Raw genomic sequence first — 16,939 nt, forward strand, 5'->3', positions numbered from 1 at the left:
AGTCACCACTGTACTCTGTCATAGCGGGGAGACCTCCGGCAGTCATAGTGTAGGTGCACAGAAAATGTAGAGCGACACCTACAGGCTCCTCATTGCCAAGAATTACCACAGGGTAAAAGCTCCTTGTGAGTATCACACTCTTCACCAATACTGAGAGAGGTTAAAGGTTTCAAAAGTCACCCCCATAGAATGGAAGCAAAAGGAACATAATGGCATTTCAATAAAAAGACGTGTAATTCATCGTCGGCTGTAACAGCGGCCCGTGTGTCTCAGTTCTGGGGAGGAGTAGAATGATTTGTCACTTCAGGAAGTCCTCCAGCCGGGGCTGGTTTAAAGTGCTGGTAGATGTAGCGGGTGGTCTGGAAACCTTCTTCCTCTTCAGCTTTGGAGGTAAAGGCCGGATGTCAGACATAGAACTCTGTGGAGGGGAGTTATGGAAAGCAAAGTGTGCAAATACAAGCTGTACATACAGCATCTGAAATGTGACCGGGGGGGGGGGGGGGGGGGGGCAATTCTCCAGCACAGAAGGTTAGGATGGTAAATGAGATATTCTAAGCAGATACACGTTACATTACATTTGTAGGTAGGCCAAAATTAACCTCTTTGGGACTAAAAATTCCAGAGGCGCATAAAGTAGTGACAGTGTGTGTGAGTGTCTCTTACACCGTTATCTGCGTTTTGCAGGTCTGTCACCTGCTTCCTCAGGCACAACTACAGGAAGAGTCTGAAGCCTACAAAAAAATACCACCTTTTACTAGGCAGTCCTGTTCAACAATAAGGTCATAGCTGAAACACTGCATTGACGCGACAGAATGATCAAATACTCCCGAAATCCCCGGGGCAAAATTTGGTAGAGGCAGAGGTTTGTGCAGTAGCTCTGCTTGCAGTCATGTCAATCTCCGCCTCCTCCCGCCCATCTCAGTCTTCTTTCACTGAGAGGGGCAGGGAGAGGCGGAAATCCGCAGAGATTGACTGGAGAACTGGAGGCAGAGCTACAGCGCAAAGCCATGCCTCTCCCGGGCAGCAAAACCCACAACCTCCAGTGATGGAGGCTGCCTGCGCTGGGGACACATACCTAACCGGGGGACAACCTTGCCTGACTATCTATACAGGGAATACCTATCCCTGGCTATCTAAACCAGAGGGACCTGAGCCAGGCAAATGGCTCTGGTCCCGAAGGGGGATAAATTGGCCGGTCCCCAAGTGGTTAGTGAGCATGGCATTGACCATCTCTAGAGATGATTCATGAGATGCTAGTTTTTCAGAGTTCATGCAAATGATGCTGCAATTTATATACAGGTTGAAATTGTACCGATGAAAATAGTCCGCCATTGCATTCAGCATACATAAATTGCAACCAGATTTGCATCAACTTGATAAAATTTGCATTTTTATGGCTCATCTCTATTCTAGCGAGAAAAGGAGTTACAGATTGCCCAGCAACCTCATGGTGAACCAGAACTCCCAGGAGTTTGTGAAGGGCTGAAAGAGACCAAAAAGCGTCCTTACTAAAATACTAAGCAAAACAGAAGTTTGCCTTCTTAACCACTTGAGGACCTAGGGCTTTCTACCCCTTAAGGACCGGCCACTTTTTTTCCATTCAGACCACTGCAGCTTTCACGGTTTATTGCTCGCTCATACAACCTACCACCTAAATGAATTTTGGCTCCTTTTCTTGTCACTAATAAAGCTTTCTTTTAGTGCTATTTGATTGCTCCTGCGATTTTTACTTTTTATTATATTCAGCAAAAAAGACATGAATTTTGGCAAAAAAATGATTTTTTTAACTTTCTGTGCTGACAGTTTTCAAATAAAGTAAAATTTCTGTATACATGCAGCGCGAAAAATGTGGACAAACATGTTTTTGATAAAAAAAAACCCATTCAGTGTATATTTATTGGTTTGGGTAAAAGTTATAGCGTTTACAAACTATGGTGCAAAAAGTGAATTTTCCCATTTTCAAGCATCTCTGACTTTTCTGACCCTCTGTCATGTTTCATGAGGGGCTAGAATTCCAGGATAGTATAAATACCCCCCAAATGACCCCATTTTGGAAAGAAGACATCCCAAAGTATTCACTGAGAGGCATAGTGAGTTCATAGAAGATATTATTTTTTGTCACAAGTAAGCGGAAAATGACACTTTGTGAAAAGAAAAAAAAAAAAAAAAAAGTTTCCATTTCTTCTAACTTGCGACAAAAAAAAATGAAATCTGCCACGGACTCACCATGCTCCTCTCTGAATACCTTGAAGTGTCTACTTTCCAAAATGAGGTCATTTGTGGGGTGTGTTTACTGTCCTGACATTTTGGGGGGTGCTAAATTGTAAGCACCCCTGTAAAGCCTGAAGGTGCTCATTGGACTTTGGACCCCTTAGCGCAGTTAGGGTGCAAAAAAGTGCCACACATGTGGTATTGCCGTACTCAGGAGAAGTAGTATAATGTGTTTTGGGGTGTATTTTTACACATACCCATGCTGGGTGGGAGAAATATCTCTGTAAATGACAATTTGTTAATTTTTTTTACACACAATTGTCCATTTACAGAGATCTTTCTCCCACTCAGCATGGGTATGTGTAAAAATACACCACAAAACACATTATACTACTTCTCCTGAGTACGGCGATACCACATGTGTGGCACTTTTTTGCACCCTAACTGCGCTAAAGGGCCCAAAGTCCAATGAGTACCTTTAGAATTTCACAGGTCATTTTGAGAAATTTCGTTTCAAGACTACTCCTCACGGTTTAGGGCCCCTAAAATGCCAGGGCAGTATAGGAACCCCACAAATGACCCCATTTTAGAAAGAAGACACCCCAAGGTATTCCGTTAGGAGTATAGTGAGTTCATAGAAGATTTTATTTTTTTGTCAAAAGTTAGCGGAAATTGATTTTAATTGTGTTTTTTCACAAAGTGTCATTTTCCGCTAACTTTTGACAAAAAATAAAATCTTCTATGAACTCACCATACTCCTAACGGAATACCTTGGGGTGTCTTCTTTCTAAAATGGGGTCATTTGTGGGGTTCCTATACTGCCCTGGCATTTTAGGGGCCCTAAACCGTGAGGAGTAGTCTTGAAACGAAATTTCTCAAAATGACCTGTGAAATTCTAAAGGTACTCATTGGACTTTGGGCCCTTTAGCGCAGTTAGGGTGCAAAAAAGTGCCACACATGTGGTATCGCCGTACTCGGGAGAAGTAGTACAATGTGTTTTGGGGTGTATTTTTACACATACCCATGCTGGGTGGGAGAAATACCTCTGTAAATGGACAATTGTGTGTAAAAAAATCAAAAGATTGTCATTTACAGAGGTATTTCTCCCACCCAGCATGGGTATGTGTAAAAATACACCCCAAAACACATTATACTACTTCTCCTGAGTACGGCGATACCACATGTGTGGCACTTTTTTGCACCCTAACTGCACTAAGGGGCCCAAAGTGCAATGAGTACCTTTAGGATTTCACAGGTCATTTTCGTTTCAAGACTACTCCTCACGGTTTAGGGCCCCTAAAATGCCAGGGCAGTATAGGAACCCCACAAATGACCCCATTTTAGAAAGAAGACACCCCAAGGTATTCCGTTAGGAGTATAGTGAGTTCATAGAAGATTTTATTTTTTTGTCAAAAGTTAGCGGAAATTGATTTTAATAGTTTTTTTTCACAAAGTGTCATTTTCCGCTAACTTGTGACAAAAAATAAAATCTTCTATGAACTCACCATACTCCGTACGGAATACCTTTGGGTGTCTTCTTTCTAGAATGGGGTCATTTGTGGGGTTCCTATACTGCCGTGGCATTTTAGGGGCCCTAAACCGTGAGGAGTAGTCTTGAAACCAAATGTCGCAAAATGACCTGTGAAATCCTAAAGGTACTCATTGGACTTTGGGCCCCTTAGCGTACTTAGGGTGTAAAAAAGTGTCACACATGTGGTACCGCCGTACTCAGGAGAAGTAGTATAATGCGTTTTGGGGTGTATTTTTACACATACCCATGCTAAGTGGGAGAAATATCTCTGTAAATGACAATTGTTTGATTTTTTTACACACAATTGTCCATTTACATAGAAATTTCTCCCATCCAGCATGGGTATGTGTAAAAATACACCCCAAAACACATTATACTACTTTTCCTGAGTACAGCGGTACCACATGTGTGACAATTTTTTGCAGCCTAGGTGCGCTAAGGGGCCCAACGTCCTATTCACAGGTCATTTTGAAGCATTTGTTTTCTAGACTACTCCTCGCGGTTTAGGGCCCCTAAAATGCCAGGGCAGTATAGGAACCCCACAAGTGACCCCATTTTAGAAAGAAGACACCCCAAGGTATTCCGTTAGGTGTATGGCGAGTTCATAGAAGATTTTATTTTTTGTCACAAGTTAGTGAAAAATGACACTTTGTGAAAAAAAAACAATAAAAATTAATTTCCGCTAACTTTTGACAAAAAATAAAATCTTCTATGAACTCGTCATACACCTAACAGAATACCTTGGGGTGTCTTTTTTTCTAAAATGGGGTCACTTGTGGGGTTCCTATACCGCCCTGGCATTTTACAGGCCCAAAACCGTGAGTAGTCTGGAAACCAAATGTCTCAAAATGACTGTTCAGGGGTATAAGCATCTGCAAATTTTGATGACAGGTGGTCTATGAGGGGGCGAATTTTGTGGAACCGGTCATAAGCAGGGTGGCCTTTTAGATGACAGGTTGTATTGGGCCTGATCTGATGGATAGGAGTGCTAGGGGGGTGACAGGAGGTGATTGATGGGTGTCTCAGGGGGTGGTTAGAGGGGAAAATAGATGCAATCAATGCACTGGGGAGGTGATCGGAAGGGGGTCTGAGGGGGATCTGAGGGATTGGCCGAGTGATCAGGAGCCCACACGGGGCAAATTGGGGCCTGATCTGATGGGTAGGTGTGCTAGGGGGTGACAGGAGGTGATTGATGGGTGTCTCAAGGTGTGATTAGAGGGGGGAATAGATGCAAGCAATGCACTGGCGAGGTGATCAGGGCTGGGGTCTGAGGGCATTCTGAGGGTGTGGGCGGGTGATTGAGTGCCCTAGGGGCAGATAGGGGTCTAATCTGATAGGTAGCAGTGACAGGGGGTGATTGATGGGTAATTAGTGGGTGTTTAGGGTAGAGAACAGATGTGAACACTGCACTTGGGAGGTGATCGGACGTCGGATCTGCGGGCGATCTATTGGTGTGGGTGGGTGATCAGATTGCCCGCAAGGGGCAGGTTAGGGGCTGATTGATGGGTGGCAGTGACAGCGGGTGATTGATGGGTGGCAGTGACAGGGGGTGATTGATGGGTGATTGATAGGTGATTGACAGGTAATCAGTGGGTTATTACAGGGGAGAACAGATGTAAATATTGCACTGGCGAATTGATAAGGGGGGGTCTGAGGGCAATCTGAGCGTGTAGGCGGGCGATTGGGTGCCCGCAAGGGGCAGATTAGGGTCTGATCTGATGGGTAACAGTGACAGGTGGTGATAGGGGGTGATTGATGGGTAATTAGTGGGTGTTTAGAGGAGAGAATAGATGTAAACGCTGCGCTTTGGTGGTGATCTGATGTCGGATCTGCGGGCGATCTATTGGTGTGGGTGGGTGATCAGATTGCCCGCAAGGGGCAGGTTAGGGGCTGATTGTTGGGTGGCAGTGACGGGGTGATTGATGGGTGATAGGTGATTGGCAGGTGATTGACAGGTGGTCAGTGGGTTATTACAGGGAAGGACAGATGTAATTAATGCACTGGCGAATTGATAAGGGGGGGGTCTGAGGGCAATCTGAGCGTGTGGGCGGGTGATTGGGTGCCCGCAAGGGGCAGATTAGGGTCTGATCTGATAGGTAACAGTGACAGGTGGTGATAGGGGGTGATTGATGGGTGATTGATGGGTAATTAGTGGGTGTTTAGAGAAGATAACAGATGTAAACAATACATTTGGGAGGTAATCTGACGGCGGGTTTGCGGGCGATCTAATGGTGTGGGTGGGTGATCAGATTGCCCGCAAGGGGCAGGTTAGGGGCTGATTGATGGGTGGCAGTGACAGGGGGTGATTGATGGGTGATAGGTGATTGGCAGGTGATTGACAGGTGATCAGTGGGTTATTACAGGGAAGAACAGATGTAATTAATGCACTGGTGAATTGATAAGGGGGGGTCAGAGGGCAATCTGAGCGTGTGGGCGGGTGATTGGGTGCCCGCAAGGGGCAGATTAGGGTCTGATCTGATAGGTAAAAGTGACAGGTGGTGATAGGGGGTGATTGATTGGTGATTGATGGGTAATTAGTGTGTGTTTAGAGGAGAGAATAGATGTAAACAATGGATTTGGGAGGTGATCTGATGTCGGATCTGCGGGCGATCTATTGGTGTGGGGGGGTGATCAGATTGCCCGCAAGGGGCAGGTTAGGGGCTGGCTGATGGGTGGCAGTGACAGGGGGTGATTGACGGGTGATTGACGGGTGATTGACAGGTGATTGACAGGTGATTGACAGGTGATTGACAGGTGATCAGGGGGATAGATGCATACAGTAAACAGGGGGGGTGGTCTGGGGGGGGGGTCTGGGGAGAATCTGAGGGGTGGGGGGTGATCAGGAGGGGGCAGGGAGCAGGGTGGGGGATAAAAAAAAAAATAGCGTTGACAGATAGTGACAGGGAGTGATTGATGGGTGATTAGGGGGGTGATTGGGTGCAAACAGGGGTCTGGGGGGTGGGCAGGGGGGGGTCTGATGGGTGCTGTGGGCGATCTGGGGCAGGGGGGGGGGGGAAAATCAGTGTGCTTGGTGCAGACTAGGGTGGCTGCAGCCTGCCCTGGTGGTCCCTCGGACACTGGGACCACCAGGGCAGGAGGCAGCCTGTATAATACACTTTGTAAACATTACAAAGTGTATTATACACTTTGTATGCGGCGATCGCGAGGTTAACATCCCGCCGGCGCTTCCGTATGGCCGGCGGGATGTTGCGGCGGGTGAGCGGCGCCAGGCGGAGGCGGAGGATCGCGTCACTGATGACGCGATCGCTCCGCCCATGCCCCTACAAGGACCGCCGCCAATTGTCAATACGGCGGTCCTTGCGGGGTGCACTTCCCGGCCGCCAATTGTACATACGGCGGTCGGGAAGTGGTTAAAACAGAAGGTATTTGCGATTATTCAGGTTGAAGTGAGTTATGAGACCTCCCACAATGCATCACTGCTGAATATGCAAATCATCTTTGTTGTCTCGGATAGCTGACTACACCTCCATGACCGCAGAAATGCAACGATGTGTCAGCTTGTTAATATTACAGAGCCAAACTAATCCAACATGCATACAGACTGCTTCGGACTGGTTGATCATCAGTGCATGGCATGGATTAATATGTCTTTATGGGGTAGGACATTAAACACCTAGAGAGTTACAGATTGCTCAGCAATATAAAGGATACAGGCTGAATAAACTTTGTTCGCCCACCTAAACCATCAAATCCAGTCCTCACCTGGAAAAAGAAAAAGAAAAAAAACAAACATGGAATTGGTGATAATACCCCAATTTTTTTAAGAAACAGATGCTCCCCCCTTCATTAAAGAGAGCCCGAGGAGGGCTCATTAAAAAAAAAAAAAAAAAAAAAAAAAAAAAAGAAGAAAGAAAGAAAAAAAGTAGGCTAAGGGGGGCTGAGCGGGTCAGGTAGCAGCAAAAGCTGCAGCTATCCACAGCTCCTGTAGGCTGCAATGGCCCACTTTCACTTTCGTGACCTCTGGATCATGACGCTGGAATGAGAGACCGTCTCTTCTTCACAGCGTGCAGGGAGGCGGGGGAGTGGCAGGGGGCGCAGCCAGGGAGAGAACTGTGAAACCCTGTAGGAACACCCCTGGCGGGCCTGTTGAACAGGGATTCCCTCTCCCCTGTGTCTACCTCCAAGACGGCGACAAGTAATGTCAGCGTTTTGGGGGGGATGGGGTGCTCTGACTGAAGTCAGACTGGATTAGCTGCATGCTTGTTTCGGGTGTGAGATTCAGCCACTACTGCAGCCAAATAGACCAGCAGGGCTGCCAGGCAACTGGTATTGTTTAAAGGATACCACAACTGACATGTGGCATAATGAGATAGACATGTGTACGTACAGTGCCAAGCACACAAATAACTATGCTGTGTTCCTTTTTTTCTTTCTCTGCCTGAAAGAGGTAAAAATCAGGTATGTAAGTGGCTGACTCAGTCCTGACTCAGACAGGAAGTGACTACAGTGTGACTCTCACTGATAAGAATTTCCCCCGTTTTTATCTCTTTCTTGCTCTCAGAAGCCATTTTCTTCTAGGAAAGTGTTTTATCGTTGGAATTTCTTATCAGTGAAGGTCACACTGTAGTCACTTCCTGTCTGAGTCAGGACTGAGTCAGCCACTTACATACCTGATATTTACCTCTTTCAGGCAGAGAAAGAAAAAAAGGAACACAGCACAGTTATTTGTGTGCTTGGCACTGTACATACCCATGTCTATCTCATTAGGCCACATGTCAGTTGTGGTATCCTTTAAGAAGAAACATCCATATCCCCTCTCAGTTAAGGATCCCTTTAAGCAGGGAGAAGTGCAGTGTAGTGTTAAGTACAGGTGGTCCAGAACCAGATAAAGTACCCCTGAGCCAAGGTCTCACAATACAATTTCAGCATACAGGTATGTGTCCTGAACTGACAGTTCCCTCCCGAAGCCAACCCCCTTCCCCCCCCCCGCAGTCTGTTGACACCCCGTTCTGCCCATAACACACCCCTTTCTGATGCATTACACACCCCTTTTATGCTCCTGTGACCTCTCCTCTTCAGCATGTGCCCCCCCACACAATCGGCACATTAAAGGAGTCATCAGGCAAATCCCGGCTCTACTTACTCAGGGCTTCCCCAAGCCTCTTGCAGCTGACATTTCCCTTGCTGCAGCTCTGCGCTCAGCTGTCGGCCCGGGGTCCCCGCTGGTGCAGAGCCCGACCTCTAGTGCGCCTGTGCGAGCACCGCTGTCAATCAAGTTAATGTTGTTTGCAGGCAGGCGCAGTACACCGTGGACTTGATTGACAGCAGCGCTCATGCAGGTGTAGTAGAGACGACCTCTCCCGGGACGGCAGCTCAGCGCAGAGCTGCGGCGTGGGACATGTCAGCTGCAAGGGACTGGAGGAAGCCTCCAGTAAGTAGAGTGGGGGAATATTTTGTTTGCCTGATGACTCCTTTAAGTATTCGACTGGCTCCTCCCTTGAATATGAGCGAAAAGGAAGAGGCAGTTTAAATCCTTAGTAAAGCAGAGAAGCTGTGCACAGGATACACTATGTCAGCTCACTGGAGTGCTCTAAGCCCAGAACAAGTTCATGAAAGTCTGCACAAAAGAGCAAGTGGCTGGGCAGATCCAGTATAAAATGCCAATTTTCTTTTTCTGACGAACAGCGGACAATCGGGACACCAAAGGACAAAGAAAATGTGCGGTTTGAATCTACGGAAGGCAAGTATTCGTTGTAGGTGTTTGGTCGTTTTTATTTCTTCAATTCAGGAGTACTTTAAGCTCTGCTCACATTGAATCTCCATCCACTTCTTATCCATGTTCCTCAACTTAACCAGTGCTGTCTATTGACCCAGTTTTCAAAAACTGACAAGAATACATTTCCATTAAATATTTCCATTGGCTCAATATTAAAGTGGACCTGAACTCTTGCACAAGGAAAACAGAGAATTGCACCCTGTATGTATTTAGTGAGTTTAGCCTGATTCCCCCTCATCTGTGACTAATCACAAGTTGTAATTTGATCTCTCCCCTGTGTCACCTGACTGCCATGGCAGACAGGCTCTTTTGAAAGCACAGGATGTTAATAATATGTCTGCTTCCATGAAAGCAGTAAGTAGAAACAGTGCAGATTTATTGCAGGATTTATATCAGCTGTAACAAATGTTTTTCTTTAAAGGTTTTTATGCTGTTGCATATCTTTTATAGCAGAGATGACGTTCTGAGTTCAGGTCCGCTTTAAAGCGAATACCTTTGGTGGCGAACGATCTTTCGATCACCCTTGCCTCTCCAGCAAACAGGTCTAAACTGCTAGAAAATTACTATTGCTTGCAGATACCTCACTAATCACTATTTACTGATTGAATTGCTAAATCAATTGTTTTAAATGTTGTAGCACCTGTTTTGTTTGCCCTTGTATGATGTATTAATATGTTATACTAAATTTTCTCTTTTTGAAATCACAATAAAAAGTAATCATAATAATAATAAATGTAGCATGTATCACCAGCTGTAGTGATTTGGGATCTGGTGATGGGGGTGGAGTGGGCGGAGAGATCAGCATAAAACGCAGCAGATTACAAGGAGATACTCACTACCCCAGTGTTGTGATGAGCTGATAACATGCTTCCGATGGGCTTCTTGCGCAGGAGCGAGTTCTTTATAAATGATGGCAAGACTGGCTCATCTTCCTCATATGTCTGGCAACACATGACAGATAAAGAGAAAGTCAAATAGACAACATAGTGGTACTACAGCTGTACTAAACACATAACACAAGAAATCCTGTCTGAAGGAAAAGGGTTGAGGTTGGGGCTCTTTTTTTTAGCCTTCTCTGGCAGTAAAAGGCAGCCATGTATCACTAGCTCTTCTTGAAATTCAGATAAAATTAAGTTTAAAACTTCTCAGCCAAACATCCATTCTATCTGATTTCTTGGTGAGAAGTGATTAAAATGCTCCCTGGATTTAAAGCAATTTTTCTTAGCGCCTCACCAGTACTTGGACAATGTGAATGGCTCTCCCTGTGTGACCTATGCAATTAGGTGCCCACTGCGACTCCCAGTGTCTCTGGCTCCCATAATCCTCTGCACACAATCACACCGTACACTACTCTGCATGCACTGGCACTGATGTACACACAGTTCTCACAGGAGAAAGGGCTACATTTGAGCTGTTGCACATGCAATACCGCACCGCTTAATTGCCTACAAGCACATTTCATACTTCAGGACCACCTCTAGTTAAAACTACGCTGCATTTGTGGCTGCTTGTGCGGCGTAGATTTAATGCTGGTTGCTCCCATGCACGGGATGCAATACCGCATCTCAACTGAGTTCCATACATCCGTCAGTTTTCATTGGCTCCTGACCCCCTAATCACTGTAAGCCAATCACAATGACCAGGAAGTAGAGAATTAAAAAAAGGCTCTTGTCCTTAAAGTAGTTAAAGAGGCAGCATAGTGATAAATAGTAGAATGTAGCAAATTATTCAGGATACACAATTTTACATTACTTATCCTGGTTTTAAGATCAGAAATACTTCCTACATCTATGTATTACTGTATATTGTATGAAATCCCACCCTCCCAGTGATGCTTATGCTACATACACACTTGAGATAAAAGTCTTTGGAAAATGAAAGATCACAGACCAATCTTACCACCTTCCATGTAGTATGAGAGCCATACCTACACAGTCTATTCTATGGAGCTGAACTCCCCATCAGATAAAATCTTTGCAAGATGCTGCACACAAACATGCTGTACACATTCAAAATATTATTATCTGCAAAAGATCTCTTCCTGCAAAAGATCCGTTCCTGCAAAATGCATTCATAGTCTAAGATCTGCAGATCCTGAAACGCACCTTGTTTAACAGACTTCATCTGCATATCTGGCAATCATCTGTAGATCTGAAAATCCATCCTGGTGGATCTGATCTGCAGATGAATGTCACTCACGCTGACAACATTGCTCCCGTAGCCCTAGCCAGGCACAGGAGCGTGGAGAGGACCGCCAGCAGGCCTGACAAGCGCTTTTTCCACCAACACACTGTAAGTGTATCTATGTTGCGTGTCTAATGAGATTAAAAAGTTAATACACCAAGGAGCGCTCCATTGTCTCTTCTATCCTTTCACTCAGGATTGCTGGCGCCACCCAGCTAAAGGAGCAGCACCTGCAACTCATTCCAGCATCAGGGCAGCGCAGGTTAATTTCTTCTTTGAATGGGGTAAAATTGGTCTGATCTTGCCTTTTCCAAAGACTTATCTCAAGTGTGTATGCAGCATTAGTCTAGGCTGTTTAGTTATGCGTAATTATCCCCCTCAGAACATTCTGGGAGACCAGGAATTATTTGTACTGGCTTTCGGAAAACAGAGTATACAAACATTCCACAGAGCTGCACCTGACAGGAATAAAGAGGTCACCACCTGTGATAAATTTCAGAATGTGGCGCTACATGATCTGGAGGCAGCAGCAATAATTGGGCTTTTTCAACAGAGCTGACAAAACAAAGATTACGGTACATTTCTAAATTTATGGGAAACTCAACTCACCTTTAACCCTTTGGATTCCAGTAATGTGTTCTTAGCCTGACTTTTCACCGGGGAACTGTGAGCACAAATTATAAAAAAGAAAGAAGATGAAGAAACAGCATCAGACACAGATAAAGACCTGTTAGACAGACCATTATTACTTACACGCTCTGATCAAGCTTCAATCTCTTAAAGGGAGCGGTAACACTTTTAGGCAAGTTTGGTTCAGGTGTGTCAATATCAAAGGTGATGTCCAGATTAACATCATTACCCAACATTGGCGGGCGGAGTTTTGGTCTTTCCATACCAAGAGGGGCTGGGCTAACCGGGAAAAAAAATGAAAAGATGTATCAGAAATCAACTAATTCATGAATACACAACCAAACTGCAACACGGAGTATTATGTCGTAATGTAATGAATTCCTTATATGGAGGGATCAAGCATCATGGGAACAAACCTCTCAAATATTAGGCGGCTGATGGCTTCATTTGTTGCATTTGGAGTGCTCAGAGTCTTCTGCAAGAATTCCACTTTCTTCTTCAGACTCTGAAAAACAAAGTGTGCTACTGATTATAAAAGAACAAACTAGGTTTAGAGCAACAACTGTGCCAGTTCAGAACGAAATGAATTTATCCACAACAGCACATCGAGAACAGCTGTATAGCACTTTCACAGACGGATGACCTCTGTCCTGTAGGTACTGTACAGCACTTTCACAGACTGATGGCCTCATTATTTCTCTGTTTTTGGCCATTATAGTTTTAAAATAAACTGCTCCACTGAGGATAAAAGCCACGTTTTATTTGCCCATTTGTCCCGGTTATTGCAATGTTTAAATTACCGTATATCCCTACTACAATGTATGGCAACAATATGTTATTTGAAAAAAAAGCTGCATTTTTTCAGTTTTACATCCATTACTAATCACAAGCCCAAAAATGTAATAATAATATACCTTCTTGACATACATATTGAAAAGTATTATTTGTCCACAAGATGTCCTCGCGCATTATTTCCTATAAGCGTACAAGAAGTATGCTTAATAGGAAGTAATGCATAGCTGTGTTACTCGGAAGCGATGCAGGCATTTCATTGATCCCTGCGGTCACGGTGGCCTAGAGGGGAGATGAATGAATGGGAACAAGTGTTCCCATTCATTGATTTAAGGATCGGCAGCGGGAGCAGCAGAACGAGAGAGCAGGAGGAAGCGCGGTGGCACCAATAGAGAATGGTCACTGTTTTTGACATGCACGGACGGTGACGTCAGCAGGAGCGAGGAAGTGGCCGCATATGCGCAGTGGTTTGCGACACTAAAGTCCCAAATTCTGGAAGTGAACTGGAGGTGGGGACCAGAGCATTGGCGAGTGGCTGCGGGGGACCATTAGAAGCCCCAGGTAAATTCAACTATTCCCCCCCCCCCCCCCCTTACCCCTACTGTAAGGGGATTACATTACTCCTTTAAGGTGGCCACACACACACCACACAATTTTTGAAATATCTTTCCAATTCAAGAATTACAATAAATTTTTTGACGGCAACATTTCAAAAATATGACCAATGTACCACACACACGTTCAATTTTTTCCCAATTATGAAAAAAAATTATATATAATTGAAAACTGAGAAAACTGCTTAGGTGTATAAAGTAACAAATTGACAATCTACCACACACACCATTCAACTTTCATAAAAAAAAAAAATTGATCAGAAAAATTCACCACTCCAGATCTTATCGAATAAAAACGATCCGCTTGAATTTCTTGCTCGATTTTTTAAAAAAAGCTTTTGATTTTTTGGGGGAAATCTGATCAATTTTATCGAGTTACCGTAAAATCTAATGATTTTATTGTATCATGTGCGGCCGCCTTTACATACGGTGTTATCAGACACCAGGGGGCAGCACTGGTCCTCACCATTATTTCCTTGTCAGCGTTGTGCAGCTCCTTCTGGGAGGCGTTCAGCTCTTCTCTCACCTTCTGCAGTTCCAGCTCAGTTTTCTGGGCCTGAGAATGAAAGGGAAATGTTTAGACCGCATGAACGGAGTATGAATATAACTAAAGTTATCTCTTGTAATACAAAGGCCAGAAAGTGGTCACACTGGGGTATTTGGATATCCGGTCTGCTGTTAAATCTTCCACCCTCAGTGAGCTACTGGGGCTCAGAAAACCCTCGCTGGTAACAGAGGGCAAGGATGCCAGGTTGGAAATGCTAGAAATGATGAGTACCTGTCTACTACCGTATCACTTTAAAGGACAAACAGCAGAAGTCTGTATTCCAAGCTGCAATGGCACGAATAGCTGTCTGCATTACTTGGACAATTGCCTTGGAGCGAGCATGCAGCTTAACCACCTTAACGGTATGGACGAGCTCAGCTCGTCCATTACCGCCAGAGGGTGCCGCTCAGGCCCTGCTGGGCCGATTTGGATCAAATAAAGTGCAGCACACGCAGCCGGCACTTTGCCAGCCGCGTGTGCTGCCTGATCGCCGCCGCTCTGCGGTGATCCGCCGCGAGCAGCGGCGAAAGAGGGTCCCCCTAGCCGCCTGAGCCCTGCGCAGCCGGAAACAAATAGTTCCGGGCCAGCGCTAAGGGCTGGATCGGAGGCGGCTGACGTCAGGACGTCGGCTGACGTCCATGACGTCACTCCGCTCGTCGCCATGGCGACGAAGTAAGCAAAACACGGAAGGCCGCTCATTGCGGCCTTCCGTGTTACTTTTGGCCGCCGGAGGCGTTCAGAAGAACGCCTCCGGAGCGCCCTCTAGTAGGCTTTGCATGAAATAGTTTTTTTTTTTATTTAAAAAAAACCCTGCCGCAGCCGCCCTGGCGATCTTAATAGAACGCCAGGGTGGTTAAGAATTAGAAAATGGTAGCTTTCAGCAGATGGGAAGTAAGCCCAGTTCACACGGGCGCTAAACGACAGCTGAAGAGCTTGTTGCTTAAAGCGGATCAGAGATGAAAAACTAACTATAACAAGTAACTTGTCTATATATCTTATCTAAAGTTTAGATAGTTTACTCAGCAAATCTAGCTGTAAACGGCTTAAATAGAATATGATTATTTCTTCCTGTGATACAATGACAGAAGCCATGTTTGTAAACATTACACAGAGGCAGGCTTATCTGCATCTTGAGCAAAAAAAACCTAATCCCCCCTCCTCCCCTCTGCCTCTGAAATCTCTGTCTAGTAATTCCTCCCCCACCTCCTGCCCAGACTGAGCTCCCATGAGCCCTTGCTACTGTCTGAAAGTGCCTTGGCTCTCTGAAAACCTGTGGGCGTGGCTTCTTTAGTTTATAGGGAATTAGAGTATTAAAACAAAAAAGTATTTGGCTTGAGGAATGCCCTATAAACTATAGAAAAGGAACACAAGTATGCAATGAGTAAAAGTTCATCTCGGATCCACTTTAAAGAGACACTGAAGCGAAAAAAATACTCCTATTAGACCTACCGGTAATGGAGTTTCTAAGCGTCTTCCGGGACAACAGGAGATCCGGTCCCTCCTCCGGATCTGGGAAACGATCAATCAAGAAGCATTAAAAGCCCCCGCCCACCCTCATTCCTCAGTGCATCCATAAGTAAAACCTACTAGAAACCACCAGAAATGAAGATAGCAGAAAAATATATACACCCAACAGTGATTCCTCCAACTAGCATAGGGCGAAAAATAGAAAGGTGTACCCAGCACGGGCCGGGTTATAGGCGTTGTCCCGGAAGACGCTTAGAAACTCCATTACCGGTAGGTCTAATAGGAGTATTTCTCTAACCGTCATCCGGGACAACAGGAGAGATAGACAAGAAGTCTTTTTTAAAAGACAAAAACTCTCACCTGGGGAGGGACAACTGCTTGGAGCACCTTTCTGCCAAACGACTGGTCTTGCTGAGATAGCACATCCACTCTATAATGCTTGATGAATGTGGATGTCGTCGACCAGGTTGCTGCTTGACAGATCTGCTGTATAGTTGCCCCTGCTCTTTCAGCCCAAGATGTGGATAAGGAACGTGTGGAATGGGCTTTGACATTGGTAGGTACTGGACAGTTACTAGTCTGATAGGCCAAGATTATAGTCTGCCTAATCCATCTAGCTATAGTTTGTTTTGATGCTTGCTGCCCCTTTTTACCTGTATATAGTATAAATAAATTATTCGACTTCCTGAACTCCCTGGTCCTAGTCAGGTATGCTACAAGAGTGCGTTTCGCATCCAAACAATGAAACTCCCTTTCCCTGTCGTTGGAAGGTCTATCACAAAAAGAGGGCAAAACAATCTCCTGAGTACGATGAAACTCCGAAGAAACCTTCGGAATATAAGATGGGTCTAATCTTAACCGAACACAATCTGGACATATTACCAAAAAGGGATCTTTAATTGACAATGTTTGTAGGTCCCCTAGTCTCCTTGCCGATGTTATAGCTATCAAAAAAGCTAATTTAAAGGAAAGGAGCTTAATGTCAATTTTGTCGATAGGCTCAAAAGGAGGCCTAACGAGATGATTGAGAACTAAGGGCAAATCCCATTGAGGAAAAATCTTTTGTCTAACCGGAGTCGATCTTTGAATCGCTTTAAAAATTTTTTTTTACTAACTCCTCCTGAGCTAGATGCCTGTCTAATAAGATAGACAGCGCTGAGCATTGGACCTTCAGGGTACTGGGTGCCAGCTTCATCTCGAACCCATCATGAAGGAAATCTAGAACT

At 45.1% G+C, this 16,939-nt stretch overlaps 1 protein-coding gene across 3 annotated transcripts in view; it reads right to left on the bottom strand.

Annotated features, from left to right (window-relative positions):
- Window positions 1-210: 210 nt before the first annotated feature.
- The window catches only part of LOC137532443 (E3 ubiquitin-protein ligase TRAIP-like), a 54,337-nt gene continuing 37,608 nt past the window's right edge, over window positions 211-16,939 (bottom strand). For all 3 annotated transcript variants that reach the window (XM_068252930.1, XM_068252929.1, XM_068252931.1), the window contains 7 exons: window positions 14,166-14,255; window positions 12,710-12,798; window positions 12,417-12,572; window positions 12,273-12,327; window positions 10,316-10,420; window positions 7,415-7,465; window positions 211-418 (listed from right to left, as the gene is read on the bottom strand). In XM_068252930.1, coding sequence (XP_068109031.1) covers window positions 299-418; window positions 7,415-7,465; window positions 10,316-10,420; window positions 12,273-12,327; window positions 12,417-12,572; window positions 12,710-12,798; window positions 14,166-14,255 — 666 coding nt within the window. In that variant the 3' untranslated portion in view covers window positions 211-298. The remainder of the gene's footprint in view (window positions 419-7,414; window positions 7,466-10,315; window positions 10,421-12,272; window positions 12,328-12,416; window positions 12,573-12,709; window positions 12,799-14,165; window positions 14,256-16,939) is intronic.

Source organism: Hyperolius riggenbachi, chromosome 9 (genome assembly GCF_040937935.1).
Source record: "Hyperolius riggenbachi isolate aHypRig1 chromosome 9, aHypRig1.pri, whole genome shotgun sequence".
NCBI classification, from domain to species: domain Eukaryota; kingdom Metazoa; phylum Chordata; class Amphibia; order Anura; family Hyperoliidae; genus Hyperolius; species Hyperolius riggenbachi.